The sequence below is a fragment of the Ursus maritimus genome, unplaced genomic scaffold (assembly GCF_017311325.1).
Source record: "Ursus maritimus isolate PB19 unplaced genomic scaffold, ASM1731132v1 scaffold_4, whole genome shotgun sequence".
Classification (NCBI taxonomy): Eukaryota; Metazoa; Chordata; class Mammalia; order Carnivora; family Ursidae; genus Ursus; species Ursus maritimus.
In genome coordinates, this window is record NW_024426552.1 from 45,664,823 (window position 1) to 45,683,297 (window position 18,475).

The 18,475-nt window shown below is 37.6% G+C and overlaps 2 protein-coding genes across 5 annotated transcripts in view; one reads left to right on the forward strand and one right to left on the reverse strand.

Annotated features, from left to right (window-relative positions):
- The window catches only part of CMSS1 (cms1 ribosomal small subunit homolog), a 392,506-nt gene that overhangs the window by 25,582 nt on the left and 348,449 nt on the right, over nt 1–18,475 (forward strand). The window lies entirely within an intron of this gene.
- Nucleotides 706–18,475, reverse strand: part of FILIP1L (filamin A interacting protein 1 like) — a 30,990-nt gene continuing 13,220 nt past the window's right edge. For both annotated transcript variants that reach the window (XM_040621145.1, XM_008701999.2), the window contains exon 2: nt 706–3,850. In XM_040621145.1, coding sequence (XP_040477079.1) covers nt 1,054–3,735 — 2,682 coding nt within the window. In that variant the 5' untranslated portion in view covers nt 3,736–3,850 and the 3' untranslated portion in view covers nt 706–1,053. The remainder of the gene's footprint in view (nt 3,851–18,475) is intronic.

The window sequence follows — 18,475 nt, forward strand, 5'->3', positions numbered from 1 at the left end:
GGGGGCGGGGAAATGCAATTACATTGTAAGCTTCTGAATGTAGCCGATTTACAAGCAAGGTAGGAAACACCTACCTTAAATAATCCAAACTATTTTGGGATCCAGATAGGAAAGAAAAACAAGAATGACATTTTTGCTTTGAAGCAGTGTTCAAGAGCATGTATCATAGTGGCTGATTTTAGGTTTGGATGATACATATGTTTTATGGGGGTTTTCACCTGTAGTAGAAATACAGTCAACTCTTGATTGTCGAGGTAACTTGTGTTTTCAAATGTGCTTTTTCTGGCTTCCTGTCACATTTCAAAGCCTTTTACTTTCAGCTCATATGTGCTTCTAAAAGCAAATTATTTAATATTATTTTATTAACTTAGTGTCAGTAAACATTTATTAGGTTCTCAATATGTGCTAAGCACTTTGCTGGGCACCAGGGATACTGAGGTACATCTCAAGCAGGAAGTTAAGTTAGCTCCTGAGAGAACTTACAGTTCACTTTAAAATCAAAGAGACATAAATTTTATTTATATGAACCACTTCCTCTTCCTCTAAAAACATGTAATCAGAAGTTGACTATAAATTGGAAGTGGGAAGTACGTCCTACTTGTTTTTAAGAAAGAATTAATAGACCTTATGAACAGGAAGTAAAATTCTATTATACATGCAAAAATATAACACAAAATGACCAAAAAAAAATTCAGCAAGCAATGGTAAAAATAACAAATTATTTACTGCTTTAAAATGTTAAAGTATTTCATCAAGACAAGTTGCAGTGAAATTAATGTGAGTTATGGAAAATGAAATACATTAAGATGTATTTATACAAGTGCAGACTAAATATTTTCCATACAGGTATGTAAATGAAAAGATATACAGTAAGTGCACACTTAATATGACTATTGCAGGCAACAGTTAGTTTCAGATACTCCTGGATAGTTCATGCACAAACCTTCCCAAAGTACAAGTTCAGTCAGTCTTTTGGGGGATGTGGAGGGATAATTAAAAAGGACTGAGTTCCTTGCAATAACATCACTATAGACTGGATGAGGGTGAGAGTCGTCAGTTATATATATTACTTACTGTAATTTGTGATTGTCGAGGAAGAGATGTGGCTGTTGGTGTAATAGTAATACTGCTGGTGACTTTATTGGTTGTTTTGTTTAGTGCCCCATTAGTTAAGCCTTGAGTTCGGTTATCCTGTGGTGGTGTTGAAGGGCTGGCAGGTCTCACGGGGCTGGCTACAGCTTGCATGTAAGGGCTTCCTAAGTGAATGTGGATTTTATTATCCTCAGTAGTTATCACACTTGAACTGTTGCTGTTTGAACGCTGAAACTGCCATGATGACTGTCGGTCAGGGGAGACTCTGAAAATCGCATGCTTGGCACTGATTTCTATCGGCTCTGGGGAACGTCCCTGCTCAGGAGAGCCTGCTGAACCAGTCACAGCCAAAACCTGAATAGGTGACATTGTCCTTTCCGGAGTTATAGAACCACAAGACTCTGGAGTCTGCGCTCTGGCAAAGGTTGCCATGGTAATTGGGGACATGCTTTGCTCTAAATTCATGAGGCCTTCAGCAGAAGTTTTGGATTTCACTGGTGTTATGGAGGCATTTTGGAGGATGGTTATCCTTTGCTTTGGGGTGCCACAGTTTGGTATCACTGCAGTGCTTGTGTAAGAGTGAGGACTCTCTGCAGTCGGACTTGTGATTTCAAGAGTGGCCGTGTTTTGGACATGGTCTGGAGTAACTTTTATATGAAGTGGTTGCCCAGGCGTGTGGCTTAGGACTAGATCTCCAGGTTGCATGAAGTTGCCATTGGGTTTAGTTTGTCTTTTTCCATTCTGAGGATGGGTCTCCTTAGATTTCATCCACGGAATCCATAGTTTCCTGTTAACAGGACAGGGAGTAGATGAATTGCATTTGAAGGACAGCACGGATTCGTCGTCATTAGGGTCCTCATCGTGGTCCTCACTCTCCTCATACAACTGACCATTGATGACTGCTCGTTCCAGAGGAATGAGACTCTTGTAATCGGGCGGCTCATTGTCTGCTACTTCTGTCTGAACTTCTTTAGAAAATACTTGAGGGTCAGAGATGATTCTTCCATTGAGACTAGGCCGGAGGCTCTTACTAAAATGCCGGTACCTCTCTAACTCTTTAGTGAGGTTTTCAATCTCTCTTCCTAAATCTCTGTTCCTGTTTTCTTGTTGATTGAGTTTCTTTTGCAGAACTGAATGATCTCCTTGGAGATGACATATCAGGTCCTCTGTTGCCATGTATTCATGAATTTTCTCTTTCAGTGCGTCCACTTCTCTTGAGAGGTGCCCTGATTTAGCTTCTTCTTCTTGAAGCCTTTTGAAAAGCCATTGTTCATGGCTGGACTCTGTTTTTTCTGCTAACTTATACTTGTCAAGTTCCATTTTAACATGTTCCAGCTCTTCAGATAAAAATTGAGCTTTATCTCGTTCATTAGCATACCTTCGTTCTAGAGTCTCATACTCATCTTCTGTTTTCATAAGGTCATCCTCAATGGCTTTCATATCCTTTAACTTCAGTCTCAATCTTTCCACTTCTTGAGAGAGCTCTTTAATCTTATTGTTTTCTTGGTGTAATGCTGTTGTGGACTTACTAGAATCTTGATTTAATTTGTTTTTTAGGAAGTCTTTCTCAGTTGCTTCCAGTGATTGAAGCCTATTTTTCAACATATTAACTTTGGACAGGAGATCATTTCCTTTCTCTTCTTCTGCTTTCAGTTTGTTCTTTAGATCGTCTCTCTCCTTGGTGACACTGTACATTTTTTCTTCCACATCAGTTTTGGACTTCAGTGCCCTTTTTGTTTCCTCAATTAACTTCTCAGTAACTGTTGTCACTTTATTTTGCTCCATTTGAAGCTGAGAAGAAGCAGCTTGTAACTTATCTTCAGTTTGCTTTAATTTTTCACTCATTGTTTTCCTTTCATCTACCAGCATCACAGTCAACGTTTTCAGTTTAGTTAAATCCTCTTTTAGGGTGAATTCTGTCTTTTCCAGACGACTTTCAATGGCTTCTAGCTCTTTGATCCTTACTTTTAAACTCTCCAGTTCTTGAGACAACTGCTTTGTGGTCGTCCTTTCTTTTTCTAAATTGCATTTCAGAGAGTAACATTCTTGTTTGCTTTTGTTGAAGGCATCTTCTAATTTGTCCAGAGCCATAATCCTTTTATTGAGTTTTTCAACCTCGAGTTTGAAGTCTTTACTCTGTGATGTTTCCTTTTCGAGCCTCTTATTGAGATCTCTGCACTGCTCCTCCATTTTTATGAGTTCTTCATCCTTCCCTTCCATTTCTAGGACACGTTTCCTGAGCTCCTCCACCTCAGCCATGATACCGCAGTTTCCATATTCTCCCTTGTTGATTTTTTCTTTTATATCTTGCAGCTCCTCTTCTGCTTTTCGTAAAGACCTGTTTGTCTCTTCTAACTCATCAATTTGCCGGCTGAGTGCTGCCAGCTTTTGTCGAAGCTGGCGATTTTGGCTGTCTTCATTGGTGAGCTTTGCCATAATTGTTTCTTGCTTCTGGTGAAACTTTGTGGTCTGTGTCTGCAGTTCTTTCTCTAGTCTGGTTGCCTTCTGCTCTTCTTCCTGAACTCGGGTTTCAGCGAGGGCTAGTTTAGCATGTGTTTCCTTTGCACTTGTGGTTAGGTCTTGGATTTTCTCTCTTTGAAGGGCAAGCTGTGCCGTCAGCCTTTGTTGTTCATCCACCACCATCAAAGCAAAAGACTTCAGTTTGGTCAGCTCCTCTTTCAGGGCGGTGACCCTCTTTTCCTTTTCTTGCTCCTTCTTCTCCTGGGACTTGGTTTCTTGGTCAATCAGCTTTTTTAATCTGAAAAATACAAGAGTGCATTCTATTTTGTGATTGGTGCTTTAGTAACTTATCAGCTGTGATTAAACATTTGTGTAATTTAAAAAGATTGATCAGCTATACAGAATATGGAAAGGAATTCCTGAATTTGATTGGAGAGGAGAATCTTGTTAAATAGTTATCTTGCTTTTTTGCTTTCACTACTCCCTCTCCCCCCACCCCTTGTTGATTGGTAATAGTTGTAGTTCACCAGGAGCCTTAGTGGAAGAGCAAACGTAAAAATAGTTGGTTTAAATTGCTTGTGTAACAGAACCAGTAGACAGTCTAGCCTGAAAGCTGTAAGAACAGAGTTTCAAGGTGACCTGGCTTCAATACTGGCCCTACTCTACCAGCTAATTAACCTAGGCAGTTATTTAATGTCCTTGAGCTTCAGTTTCCTGATATGAAAAATGTAGGCAATAATTGTATTATCTCAGTGGCCGTTTGTGAAAATTAAATGAGATAATTCTTCTAAGATTCTCATAGTGCTGGCACATAGTAAGCATTTGGTAAGTGTTGGTTATTCCTGTTGTCCTTATGAATGTGGCTGTGGTTACATTTATAAAAAGTTTTGCTTGAACAATTATAATATGTGGCACATTAAGCTTGGTGCTCAATTTCTTGATTCTTAATTGAGATAAAATTTTATTCACATTGCTTGGAAGTTATACACTTCACTGATGGGCCTTTCTACCAATTAAAACTTGGTTTACACTAGCATAACTTTGTGCCAGGAATCACTCACCTCACATATATCTTTATCCCCATGGTGACTGGCAGTTGAATGAGGGGAACTGAGAGGCATCTGAAGGGGTTTAGAGTTTTCATAACATACTGCAAGAGCACAGGATTTGATAGGAGAGAGTTTATTGATTAGTGTCAGATGCTAGAAATGATGGAGGAAAAACTATCAGGAACATAATAGTTCCCTTATAAATGAAGATTCTATTATAATGTTAGTTTTTTCTTTTACGTTTTAAATTTGTTGGCATAACAGGATGTCATTTTACATGTAATATAAATGATCTCTTCCACACACTTTTCTCCTCAGCAGTGAGGTCATAGTTTTAAATTTGTGGCACTCTTAATTACATTGGGAATGGGCTGATTATAGAGGATGTAATTACAGCTTTGCAGTATTGTTATACAGAAGCTAAAATAGAATGGAATCCCTGGAGAACTGAACTAAAGGACATGTCATGGGTGAAAAGTTTGTTTTCTGATCAAGCATAGACAGTTTATAATGTTTTACTATATCTTTTCTATGAATTAATTATCCAATGCATGTCTTTAATTCTTGCCATTAAACTTTATTTTTGAAAGTTGTTTAAGGATTTGTAAGGACATTTTAGAAGGAAACTAATTTGGAAGAGTCTTCTTGGAAAAGTCTTTCTTGAGATCCTAATCTGCTCTTTTCCTTAATTATGCTACATAAGAGGAACATGTCTAAAATAATTGTATGATGTAAGATTTCCCTTTTTTTTTTTTTTTTTTTTTGTGGGGAGGATCCACTTTTATTTTTTCATTTAGAGAACCTGACAGGAGGCTGGTCTGAGGGCTGCAGCCTGTGAAATTCTAAAGAAGCTGAGCTGGATGCTGGGGTGAGGTTGATGATGATCTCGTCTACAGTCTTGGGAAGAGGCTTGCCCATGGCTTCTGGCCCTTTCCCACTCCCTATTTGAGACACCTGAGAAGAGAAAGATGGTGTCTCCTTCCTGAATGGTCATGAGACTTCACAACCCACTGGTAGATATGTCCACAGGCAAACTGCTTTGTGGTGAAATAGTTACAGAAACTTTGGCAAAGTGCTTCTTCCTCCCGCTTTAGCATTAGAATCATATTTAACAATGCGCTGAGCATAACTGCAGTGAAATATTTTCCCCTTTTTACATCACAGTTCTTAGAGTTTTATTAGAGAACAGTTTCACAAAAACTTTTCAGGATTTGTTTGCAACTTATTAAATAATACCATGTGCTATTTCATTTTCAGAAGGACATATATTTTCTTAGGATATAAAAAAGGGAAGATTATTTTGCAGTGAAATGAAAAAAGCATAAAAATAGAATGGTGATTAGTGAATCGTGGCAGAGCTGTAACTGGCAAAAAAAGACTGTGAAGAAGTTTAAATTGTTTCCATTGTGTTCATTGTTTTTGGCAGTAAGCATGATGCATCTTTTTCATCATGGTTGCAAGGTCATGTATCTTTGATGGTTTCTGGAAATCAGCTGGCATCCCCTTCTGTTCCCAAGCCCCAATACTACAAGGGAGGCACATAAAACTGATAATTTGAGTACATTTGCTCTCAGCAATTCCTTGCTACTTGTTTCCTAACAACTTGCTATTTCCCTGCCAGTCCCATAAGCACACCATAAGTCAACAGGCTAGTCAGGTAAGGCCTGTCAGGGAGGAAAATAGGAGTTTATATGCAGAAAAGAGTCATACTCCCAACCATCAACTCAGGAGCTTAGGGCCAGCAACCAGTGAGAACTGAGGATAGGAGAAAGGCCCTGACAGAACCTTCTCAGAGCCAGTTGGGTGCTGTAATGCTGTTACACACTGTGTATGTTTGTGTGTGTGTGTGTGTGTGTGAGAGAGAGAGAGAGAGAGAGAGAGAGGGAAGCTGATTAATACTACTGAATTGGAATTAGCACTTTTGGTATAGTCAAAGGGCTTACCCTAAATCATTCACTATTTCTTGCCTTGTATCAAGAAGGTTGAGTTTGAGGTTAGTTTATGGACTTGAAGAAAGGCATTTCTATGGAAAGTTAGCAGGTCCTTATAGGATTTGAAGCTGCAAGCCTGGCTCATACACAGTGCCCTAAATAAGGAAACTGATTGTCATACTGCTAATTACTAATGCAGGGATTTGTGTATGTGTGTGTGTGTGTGTGTGTGTGTGTGTGTGTGTGTGTCTTTTCTTTTTTCAAATGTATATGAATGCTTTCAGCAAATATTTGCCGTTAATTGTATTTTAGTCATTTGAGGTCCACGATCATGTATCCAAAACTTTTGAAGCTGAGTGTCTTCAAACTTACAGTTTTTCAAATTTTAGAAAGGCAATAAGGAGCATATGTCATATATAACAGCTCCAGCAAGGCCTGTGGCACCACCTCCTAAGCAAACCTCTAAATACTTCTGCAGTGAACCATGTGAATAGTTATGCTAAGTGGGATAATTAAAATAATGAATAGCTTCACCTCTGTTCAGGCTTTGCTGCTAGATGATGAGTTCAGAGAAGAAGTTCAGCCACAGTTTGGAAAAGAATATTGCATAGTTCTTAGATTTTTTAAATTGCAGACAAGGGATTGTGGATGTGGAAAATGAAGGTATAGACTGTTGGTATCTTTTGGTAAGGAGGGTATGGAATTGAGGGTCTATGCCTGCTTTCTTCTTCAGTTGGATTGGGTTTTAAATGAAATAGTACCTTAATTTTCTGTCTCCATTATTTTTCTTTGCTTAGTAACAGGTTTTAGGCAGTGATGCTGACTGATCTTATAGGCTAATACAGATTGTCATTGACTGGGTTTGCTAGCAAAAGCACATAAATTATTTTGACAGCTTTTAACCAGGGTATATATAGTCTTGAAAGCTGCATAGACCTTGAGATGCAGAATGCCCAGATACAAAATTCATCCCCTCAGGGCTGTGTAGTCAAATTATTGCTCCTTTTTTCATGAATAGATCCAATTAACACACCTTTATATAGGGATGTTTGCATAATCTGTGCTAGGGGTTTCTCTAACCTCAGCACTATTGGCGTTTTGAGTCAAATGATTCTTTGTTGTGGGTGGCTGTGCTGTGCATTGTAAGATGTTGAGCAGCATCTTTGGTGTCAGCTCACTAGGTGCCAGTTGCAGCCCTCCTCTCCCCATTTGTGACAAACAAAAATGTCTCTAGACATTTGTTGCCCAGTGACTGGGGCATGAAATCACCCCTAGTTGAGAACAGTGAGTGTGTGTGCTTATGGACATTTATATTTTCAGTCTATCTTTAGAGTCAGACTCTCCATCATTTTGCCTTACTCAGCTTTAGTTAAGCAGGTACATCTGAAAGTTCCCACCTGAGTTACACGTAATACCTGGTGATTATATCTTCCCTGCAAATGGCCGTTCTTTACCAGTGCTTCTCAGTTTAAGGTGCATTTGAATCACCTAGGAATCTTGTTAAATTTCAGCTGCCAATTCAGTAGATGGGGATGGGCCTCAAATTTTGCATTATATGAAGCTCCCTGGTGATGCCAGGACTGACTATGGGTAGCAAGGCTTTATTATTTACATGTTCTGCAAAAACAGTATTATGACTGAATATTAATTCAGCCAGTTATTCATTATTGATTATATCCCAATTTGTGGACATAGCTTCTACTCCTGACCTACAGGGCCATCCAGTTTTTTCACAGAGAACATCAGGTAGGAGACCAAGACTAAATTAGCTAAAACTTGTCCACACTACTGGAAAAAATGACTCAAGATACATATCACAGGTAGTGTATGAGTAGCTGAATTTTCACCTAAAAAGGGCAGTAAATAATTTGAGTTCCAGTTTGTGATTTTCCTGACCCAGCCCAAAGCTTTATATGCAGGAGACTATACTATAACCACCATTCTTTTTTAGTGTCGATGAGGTACTGCCAAGCACTGAAGTAAGTCTGCATCTGTTGGCTCTAATTCACATGGTAAACTTATAGGTTTTGGGATTATAATCTCTATTTTACAGCCATGAAAATTGAAGCTCAGAAAGGTCAGGAAGGTGCAAAGCCCAATGCCACACTGCCTCTCCAGCAAAGAACACAAACTATTACAATACTCAACCTGGTCTACACACAGTGTTTTTTTCAAGAAACATTCTCTGTGTTGGAGAAACTATCAACCTAAAGAAAAATTCTCTTAATCAGTGTGCTTGCATTCTTTTTAGTTCATATCTCATAGAGCAGCAGTTTCCAAATGTTTGCTCTTCAGTCTCCTAAAATAATTTTACTAAATTGTACAACTAGTTTGTTCATATAAAGAGTAGTCATAGCACTTCCTTTAGCAAATATTATCTACCTTTTCTCAGCTTGTTGAGATATAATTGACAAAACTGTAAGATATATAAATTAAACAACATGATGATTTGATATATATATATATATGAATTGTGAAAAGATTCCCACCAAGTTAACATATCCGTCACCTCACATATTCACCTTTTGTGTGTGCGAGAATGCTGAAGTTCTACTCTCTTAGCACATTTCACTTATACAATACAGGATTATCAACTGTAGTCACCATGTTATATATTAGATCCACAGACCTTACTCATCTTTAACTGAAAGTTTGTACCCTTTTTCCATCCTCTTCCTGTTTCCTGCCCCACCCCCACCCCGGCAACCACCTCTCTGCTTTCTATTTACATAAAGATCAGCCTTTTCTTTTTTTTCTTTGATCCCACATATAAGTGATACCATGCAGTATTTGTCTTTGTCTGTCTGGCTTATTTCACTTAACATAATGCCCTCCGGGTTCTCTGTGTTGTTGCAAATAGCAGGATTTCCTTCTTTTTTAAGGCTGAATAATATTCCATCATATATATATGATATACATATCATATATATATATCACATCACATTTTCTTTATTCATCTGTTGTAGACATTTCAGTTGCTTCCATACTTTGCCTATTGTGAATAATGCTGCAGTGAACATGAGAGTTGAGCTATCTCTTCAGGGATAGTGATTTCATTACCTTTGGATATATACCGAGAAGTGGGATTGCTAGATCATATGGTAGTTTTTAAAGATTTCTTGAAGAACCTCCATATTGTGTTCCATAGTGACTGTACCCATTTACATTCCCACCAACAGTGTACAGGAGTTCCCTTTTCTTCACATCCTTGCTAATATTTGTTACCTCTTGTCTTTTTGACAGTAGATAAGATGTGAGGTGATATTTCATTGTGGTTTGCATTTTCATTTCCCTGATGACTAGTGATGTCAAGCACCTTTTCAGGTACCTGTTAGCCATATGTATGTCTTCTTTGGGAAAATGTCTATTCAGGTTCTTTGCCCATTTTTTTAATTTATTTGGTTTTGTGCTATTGAGTTGTAGGAGTTCCTTATGTATTTTGGATATTAACCCCTTATAGGATATATCATTTGCAAGTATATTCTCCTATTCCATAGGTTACCTTTTTGTTTTGTTGACAGTTTCCTTGCTGTGTAGAAGCTTTTTAGTTTGATGGCGTTTCATTGTTTATTTTTGCTTTTTCTTCCCTTGCCTGAGGAGATATATCTAGAAAAATATTTTATGGCTGATATCAGAGAAATTACTACCCATGTTTTCTTCTAGGAGTTTTATGGTTTCATGTCTCACATTTAGGTCTTTAATCCATTTTGAGTTCATTTTTGTGTATGGTGTAAGAGAACGGTCCAGTTTTCCCAGCACCATTTATTGAAGAGACTGCCTTTTCTCCATTGTGTATTTTGCCTCCTTTGTCATAGATTAATTGACCATATAAGTATAGGGTTTTTTCTTGGCCTATTCTGTTCCACTGATATGCCTGTCTGTTTTTGTGCCCGTGCCATACTGTTTTGATTACTACAGCTTTGTAGTAGATCTTGGAATCTGGGATTGTGATACCCCCAACTCTGTTATTTCTCAAGATTGCTTTGGCTATTCAGGGTCTTATGTGGCTCCATACAAATTGTGGTATTATTTGTTCTAGTTCTGTGAAAAATGTTGGTATTGTGATAGGGATTGCATTAAATCTGTAGATTGTTGTTAGTAGTAAGGACTTTGTAATAATATTGGTTCTTCCAATCCATAAGCACGAATATCTCTTTCCTTTTTTTGTGTCATCTTCTATTTCTCCCGTTAATCTTTTATAGTTTTGGAGTACAGGTCTTTTATCTCCTTTGCTTTTGGCATAAAATTCAAAAAGCATTGCTAAGACAGGGGAGGAGATTACCCACTATGTTTTCTTCTAGGAGTTTTATAGTTTCAGGTCTTACGCCCAAATCTTTAATCCATTTCCAGTTGATTTTTGTGTGTAATGTAAGATAGTGGTCCAGTTTAATCTTTTATATGTGAATATAGAGTTTCTTCAGAACCATTTATTGAAGAGATCCTTTCCCTACTGTATATTCTTGGCTCCTTTGTTGAAAATTAATTGGCCATATTGGGATTTTTTGGGGGGGGGCTCTCTTTTCTGTTCCGTAGATCTCTGTGTCTGCTTTTTATGCAAACACTATACTGTTTTGATTGCTGTAGCTTTGTGATATAGTTTGAAATCAAGGATGATGATGCCCCCAGCTTTGTTTTTCTTTCTCAAGATAGCTTTGGCTATTCAGGGTCTTTTGTGCTTACATATGTATTTTAGGATTGTTTTTTGTATTTCTGTGAAAAATGCCATAGGGATTTTGATAGAGATTACACTGAATCTGTAGATTGCTTTGGAAAGTATTATTCATTCTTCCAATCTGTGAACATGGAATATCTTTCTGTTTATTCCCATTTATTTATTTCGATGTCTTCTTCAGTTTATTTAATCAGTGTTTCACAGTTTTCACTGTGCAGATCTTTTACCTCCTTGGTTAAACTTATTTCTAAGTATTTTATTTGTTTTGCTGTTATTGTAAAATGGGACTGTTTTTCTTAATTCGTCTTTCTGATAGTTTGTTCTAAAAAGATTGTTAAAAACTAAGTGCCTCTTCACACATTTTAAAGCTGCCATCTACAAATTTCTAATCGAGGTTTAAATAACTGCAGAAGATATATATTAATATTTGCTATATAATCTAAAAGTCACCATTGGAAAACCAGTCACCTAAATCAGACATTCGGGGATAGTCTGACTTCATTTTTCAACTTAAGTAAATGTGTAAATACGTATCTCTTTGGCAATCATTTCACTCCTAAAAGAGATGAGGCACAACAGCTTGCCCTGAGTTGTTCCCAGATGAAGAAACAAGCACTGCTTCCTCCAGTGGTTCTGAAGCTGTTGCTGCTCTGCTCTCGTGGGACTCTCTCAGGAGTAAGTCTTTCTATAGTTGTCCCTTTGTCTGTGCTGTGCTCCAGAGAAGTTTCCATCCCAGGAAGATGCATTTGGTAAAATTTTAAGTTGGAAGACTGTTTTGAAAGGATTGTTGCAGAACTGAGAGCACAAGCACTTTTTCTGGCAGATCAGTTTTGGAAAGTATATTTGTGTGAATTGTGGATGTAGACGTTGATTCCTTTAAAGTTTTCCATGCTTATACTGCTGGAAAGTCTTTGTGTACCTTCGGGGTAGGTGTACCCCAGTCTGAAGACTATTGTCTTAGGGCACTTACATTCATGTTCACATACTGATAGCACAGGATTATAGGAATATTCACTGAATCCTGTCCAATAAAAACAGGTTGTGGAAGCTGGTTTTATGGACACAAATTGAGGTAGTTAAATCCAAACTAGCTTAAAGCAATGTCTTATTACAGCTTTTCTATTATGGCTTAGAACTGTTATAACTTACTGTGGTTTATCACTATTATTATGTGCAGTACCAGTTCCTTGTTTTTTCAAAAATATCACATCTGTCATCTTGAATGTTCTTTGGTACTAACCATAAGGCTGGTTCTTTATTACAAATTATACATTCAGAGGGTCTTTTTAGTTTTTATTTACATACACATATGTCAGCATACATGTGTGACTATATTTTATCTCCCCTGTGTGAGGCATTGAGTGTTAGGAATATTGATCATATAACACATATGAAACAGATGGTTTGTCTAAATGTTCTAATGCCAGTCATACCCATAATAATTCGTAATTTTCACCACTTTTTGATTTTGTCTTATTTATGTGCATTACAGTGAACCCTACTAAAATATAAGCTTCTTAATAATCGGGCACATATCTGATTCATTTGTTTCTTCTACAAATATGTCTACCACAAAGCCTTTACATGTGGAGGGTATCAAATGTTTTATTTGTTTACCAAAATGAGTGGTTTTTGAATGAAGGAAGGAATGAACAAATATACTTTCCTGTGGAAAATACTGTAGCATTGTCCTGAATAATTTTTATTCTTTCTTTAAAAGAAGATGCTCTAGTGTTTATTATGTGCATGGTTTTAACTTTTTAAGAAAATGAGGTGTAAATGGTTTTCCCATTGGTGTTTTCCAAGTACATTATTGGACTTTAGAAAGAATTGAGCCTCCTTCAGATTCCTACATTAGAACTATATGTGCTTGCTTGTTTGAGAAGAGAAATTGGTGGTAAATGTCCACCCTAGCCCCTCACTCTCCTTTGGTTATTTCATCTCTGCAAACAAAGGAGGAGTTCTTTTATTTTTTCCTTACAGTCCAGAGCTCTACCAGACAAAATATGTTTATTACACAAGCAATGTTAATCAGCAACAGCAAATGAAATTAGAAAGGAAATATTCATCTATAATCTGGCCACCCTAATACATCAATTATATTTCTACTTTTCCAGATTCTTCTCCAGTTTTTCTGACACCTGGCCCATATAAATAAATGTAGGGTCATTATCAAGCAATAAAACCAATTCCACAAGCCATTAATGGCATTGTGTTGTTTCTCTTAGCTGTAGAAATCAATATGTAAAGTAGGGAACAACTTCAGAGTCTGCTTACCTTCTCATCTGTCATTTTTAGGAGACACGTACTCGAGTCACTGTATTTATTATTTGGATCTTGAATTTAAATTTTTGATGTTATGTATATGATAAGACTTTTTCGTTTAATTTGCAAACAACAAAGGACTATAGTTCATACTGGGGCTATATTGAGATGAACAGGGGAGGGTTCTTTCCTGTTCTCAAAACATTTGTAGGCTGTTGGGAAAGAATGAGCAGGTAGTTCCAGTGCAATTCAGTAAAGATTCCAGGGCAATAGTTCTCAAACTTTTTGGTCTCATGACTCATTTATACTTTTAAAAATTATTGATGACTCTAAAGAGCTTTTGATTATATGATTTATATCTATCAATATTAATTGTATTAGAAACCCAGTCTAAGATTTTGTTAATGTTTGTGTATTTATTCATTAAAAATAATAAGCCATTGTATACCAACATGTTTTATGAAAAATAACTTTTTCAAACCAAAAAACTAGTGGGAAGAGTTGCATTGTTTCCTGTTTCTGCAAATTCCAGTCTCTGGCTTAACTGAGGACAGCTGGTCTCAATTCTTTTTCACATATTCTATAAGCTGTCAGAACAGTGACCTCACAACACGTCATGTAGCCTCTAGAGAACTCCTTGTACTCTTGTAAGAGAATGAGAGTGAAAAAGGTACTGTTACTATAAAAATAACTTTGAACTTGCAGAGCTCTTGAAAGGGACCACACTTTGAGGACCATTTCTCTCGAGGACAGACAGTTGAAGCATAAATGACAAATATGTCTTTCTCTGGAAAAGCATCTAGTTTGGGCTGTCAGCTTCTGCAGTGAGTGAGCTCTTTATTTCATCCAGATTCACTGACCTAATCACTGCTCCAGTGTTTCCATCATTAATAAAATTAGTTGTTTGTTCCCTACCTTGGATTGGTAAAAGATCTCTGCCTTTAATATCTCTTTCCCAGTTCTTAGAAAAATCCTAAATGACAAAACTGTCTCCATAAGACATTTGTGTTTTGTTTGAAACCATAATTTGAAATAAGGTCATGGAAACCACTGAATTGCCTGGTTTTTAAAATGCATCATCCACAGTGCTGTGCAGACCAGCTGACATTTAATTCATTTCAGATCTTTATGAAGCAGTTACAGTGATCACCTACCATGTGCAAGGTACTGTGCTTGTTATTTGTCAGTTTCCGTTTTTCTGTCAAAACCTGGAAACCTGTATACTTGCATAGCTCTGGTCATAACTTATAATAATTTCCCATCAACAAACACATAGTGTGATGATAGCAAATTCTGTTTGGTCTTTTCTTAAGATATATGAAACATTGGACCTTTCATTCTAGTCCTAAGTGTGTAACTTCACTTTGATGGGCTTCAGTTTCTATATTTGCTTTTATTCTCCCAGAACTAGTTTAATACATTATGTTTTCTTCCCGACTTAACATGTTAATCACTAAAGCAGAAACTACATACATCACACTGTTTTATTCATTTTCGTATCTGCTCTAACGGCTGGACTTTGATAGTGTGGTTATGATTATATTCCACCATATCTTTTAGCAATTCTTATCTAATATATAATTTTAATTGTTGCATTGCATTGATAGCAGCTACATTCATAGTTAAATAACCCCAGAGCTCTAAGCAGTTTGCAGAGTAATTATATGCGAGTTTTGGAAAGCTTCCTTAGGTTGAGATAGGTTCTTGATAATCAGGCCTATAATTTACGTTTCTTTGGTCTACTCCCTTTTTCAATGGGACTTTTCACTGTTTAGTCTGATTTTTAGGAGCACTCATAAAACTATCTATGACCAGTCTTTTGTGCTGCTTCCTTTTATTTCTCTCACAAGTCAAAGGTTTTTTAAAAATTACAGCTACAGCATACCATAGTTATAATGTAATGCTCAATTCATTTGACTTGGTCAGCAAGATCTAGAAGAACAGTAACACTTTTTTTGGCATCTGCTAGCTGAATATGAGTGTACATCTGTGTCTACTTTATGTCCTTGTTATTGAAGATCCTGTCATCATCATTGAGATCATTTAGAGACACCATAAATGGGTCCAGATCCAGCAAGCTGGATACTACTTTCCTTCATTGTGAAACAAGAATTGGGGCATGAAGTGACAGAGGAGGTTTTAGCTGGTGTCAGAGGAATATATTGTAAAAATGGTGCACCGTGATTCAGGACTTTGCATTATCTGAACAACTTTTTTTTGGATCCCCAGGGATTAGAGGAAGTGAAATAATAAGATGCAAATAGTCAAATGACCTATTATAAGGAGCTTGTGAGCTTTTAGCAGAAAATCAGGATCCTTACAGAAGCCAGTGAAACCCTCAAATTGGACAGAGGTACAGGGGTTGGAGCAAATCTCACTCTTTCTTAAAAACAGGAAAAAACCAAAAAAATTGAGTGAGACTGAGTGTCTCCTAGAAAGAAAAATTGCTGAAAGGTGTGGTTTCAGAACCAGAAAAAGGCCACTTTGAGAGCTCACAGGCACAGAGCTTGGGGAGTAAGGGAACAAGGAGAATATTTTCATTTTGAGACCATAGAATCTGGGCTAGAAAAGACTCCACACCCAGTCAAAGGGCCAGGTGGAGACTTGGTAAGGTGCTCAGTTTAGGCCTGGGAGAGGAAATAGGAACATGGAGGTGATGGTAAGGACAGCACATGTAAATCTGTACTAGGATAATTACTTAGAACCTGAGTTATGTGTTGTCTCTTCAGTGCTATATTGGAAGTTAAGGAGCTTTCTAGAAAGAACCATTGGATAATGGATGTTCACTTAATACCACTAGTCTTCTGCCTCTCCATCCCCCATTTTAATTATTCATATTAAAAAATATCTACTCAAATGGATTTTTCCCTTTGCTTTGCATATATTATAGCTAGAAAGGAGCTTTTAAAAAACCAATTACTGTGAATACACTGCTACACTAAAGAGCCTATTCTTTTTGTGTTCTTACCCCCTCACATACTCTGAATGAGGTTCTTAATTATTGAAAAAGATCCCTCAGATCAGTATTTTAACACTTTCTCTTTTTCAGACTTTTTATTTTGATTGCTACTGTGCCAAAAACAAAACAAAACAAATACACACACACAAACTTAGCCTGTCTTTCATCAGATTGAGACTTCAGGTCCTTGGCTGACTGAGTTTTAGGTGGGCATCTCCCTGATCTTTTTAGGCCCACCTGGGCCAACCATAGCCATGATGCCTTCCCCTTGCTGCCTTGTCTCTCTCTCTAGAGAGAAGCATTCAAAAAACTATCCAGCATGTGATGCCTTTATTCCTGAGACTGCTTTGTCTGGGACACAGCATACAGAGCTGCCTTTAAGTTTAAGCTGGCGATGGTGGTGATAATATTGGGCTTGTTCTCAGGTTCCTAACACTTTAATTGTTTATCATTCTTTCCAATCCTTCCTCCCTCTTTCTGTGGTTGATTTTGTACTCTTTCTGATTTGTGTTCTTCTGTATCTTATCCTTTTGCGCTAAGGTAGCCTTCTTTAGAATAGCGCTGATGTCCTCCTTACTGCCCCAGCAGTAGATGGCAGTAAACACTGCAGGTAGGTGAGTGGCAAGGGACAGGCAGAATACCTGACAGGGAGCAAGTGTACTTGCCAACAATGCAGCACCAATGGAAAAGAGGCAATAGAAGGGAGGTAGGGTAGTGCTGGGGGAGAAATTCAGATTCTGGGGTTCAATTTTCAAGCCAGAGTTGAATCTTGGCTTTCCTGCTTCTATCTAGTATGACTGAGCAAGCAATTTAACTTCTACGAGTCTCACTTTCTTCATCTGTAGAATGGGGATAATACTGGAGACTCCCTCATAATAGTGTTGTTCTGAGGATTAAGTAAAACAATCCATATAAAAGCTCCTAGCATACTACCTGTCACAATATGTATCGGTTACTATTAGAAGTAGGAATCTGTGATGGTGAGGCAAAATAGAAGAGCACCTCAGCCACAATGGACTGGCCTAAAGTAGGAGTCACCTAGGAGAAAGAGTCAGAATGCATACTAGAATGAAATATATGATTACCTAATCTGTTTACCATGATCTACTTTCAGGCCTTTAATGGATCTTTTCAGCTACACACATAGTTAGCCACATTGACTGCCATTTTAGGCCAGGATTTCTCAGCCTTGACACCATCGACATTTTGGGCTGAATAATTCTTTGTTATGGGGGCTGTCCTGTGCATTGTAGGATGTTTAGCAACATCCCTGGCCTCTACCTACTGAATGCTGGAATAAGCCAGTAACCGCCAACTCAGTTGTCACAACCAATAGAGATCTCCCAACGTTGCAAAAAACCCGGGGACAAAAATCATCTTTAGTGGAGAACGACCATTTTAGGGCATAGGTAATTTTTGGAAAACTTCTATTAGATCTCTTTGTTAGCTTCTCTGGTATTCATACTCCTTTTCATTATCTTCTGCTCAAATGTATTTGGGATTAGCCAATATTTTCCATTTCTCTTTGGTTTACAGATCTGCTCCTCTTCTCCCTTCATGGAAAAGAATAATGTTGCGAATGTGCATTATTCAGTGAAATGCCAGCATATCACAATGGATGCTAGTAGTTCACCTTCCCAAAGCTTCTCTAATGTTCTGCTCATCTTACCCTTGTTTTTCGTTCCTTGAGTTTGAACATCCACTTTCTTTGCTGGGATCAGATACTCTTAGACTTGTCTACTTTGGGTACTCAGAGGCAGTGTGGGCTGACTGATTTGGTGCAGACCTGGAGGGAACAGTTTTTTTCTGTATATGCTGCTTCCTGCCAGGTATGTTTTCCCTAGTGAAAAATGTGGAGAAGACTGCTGAGGATGTTTTATAATGTTTTTTGTTGAGCAATTCAGAAAAAAATATAAAGTAACAGGTTGAAGAACACCCAAATCTGTCTGAGAAACAAGTTGTTTGAGGTTTTCATATTGTTATATAATTAACTTTGTAATTATTTTCTCAGTTTTCACTCTAAGCAAATCTGAACTTCAGTTTTGGA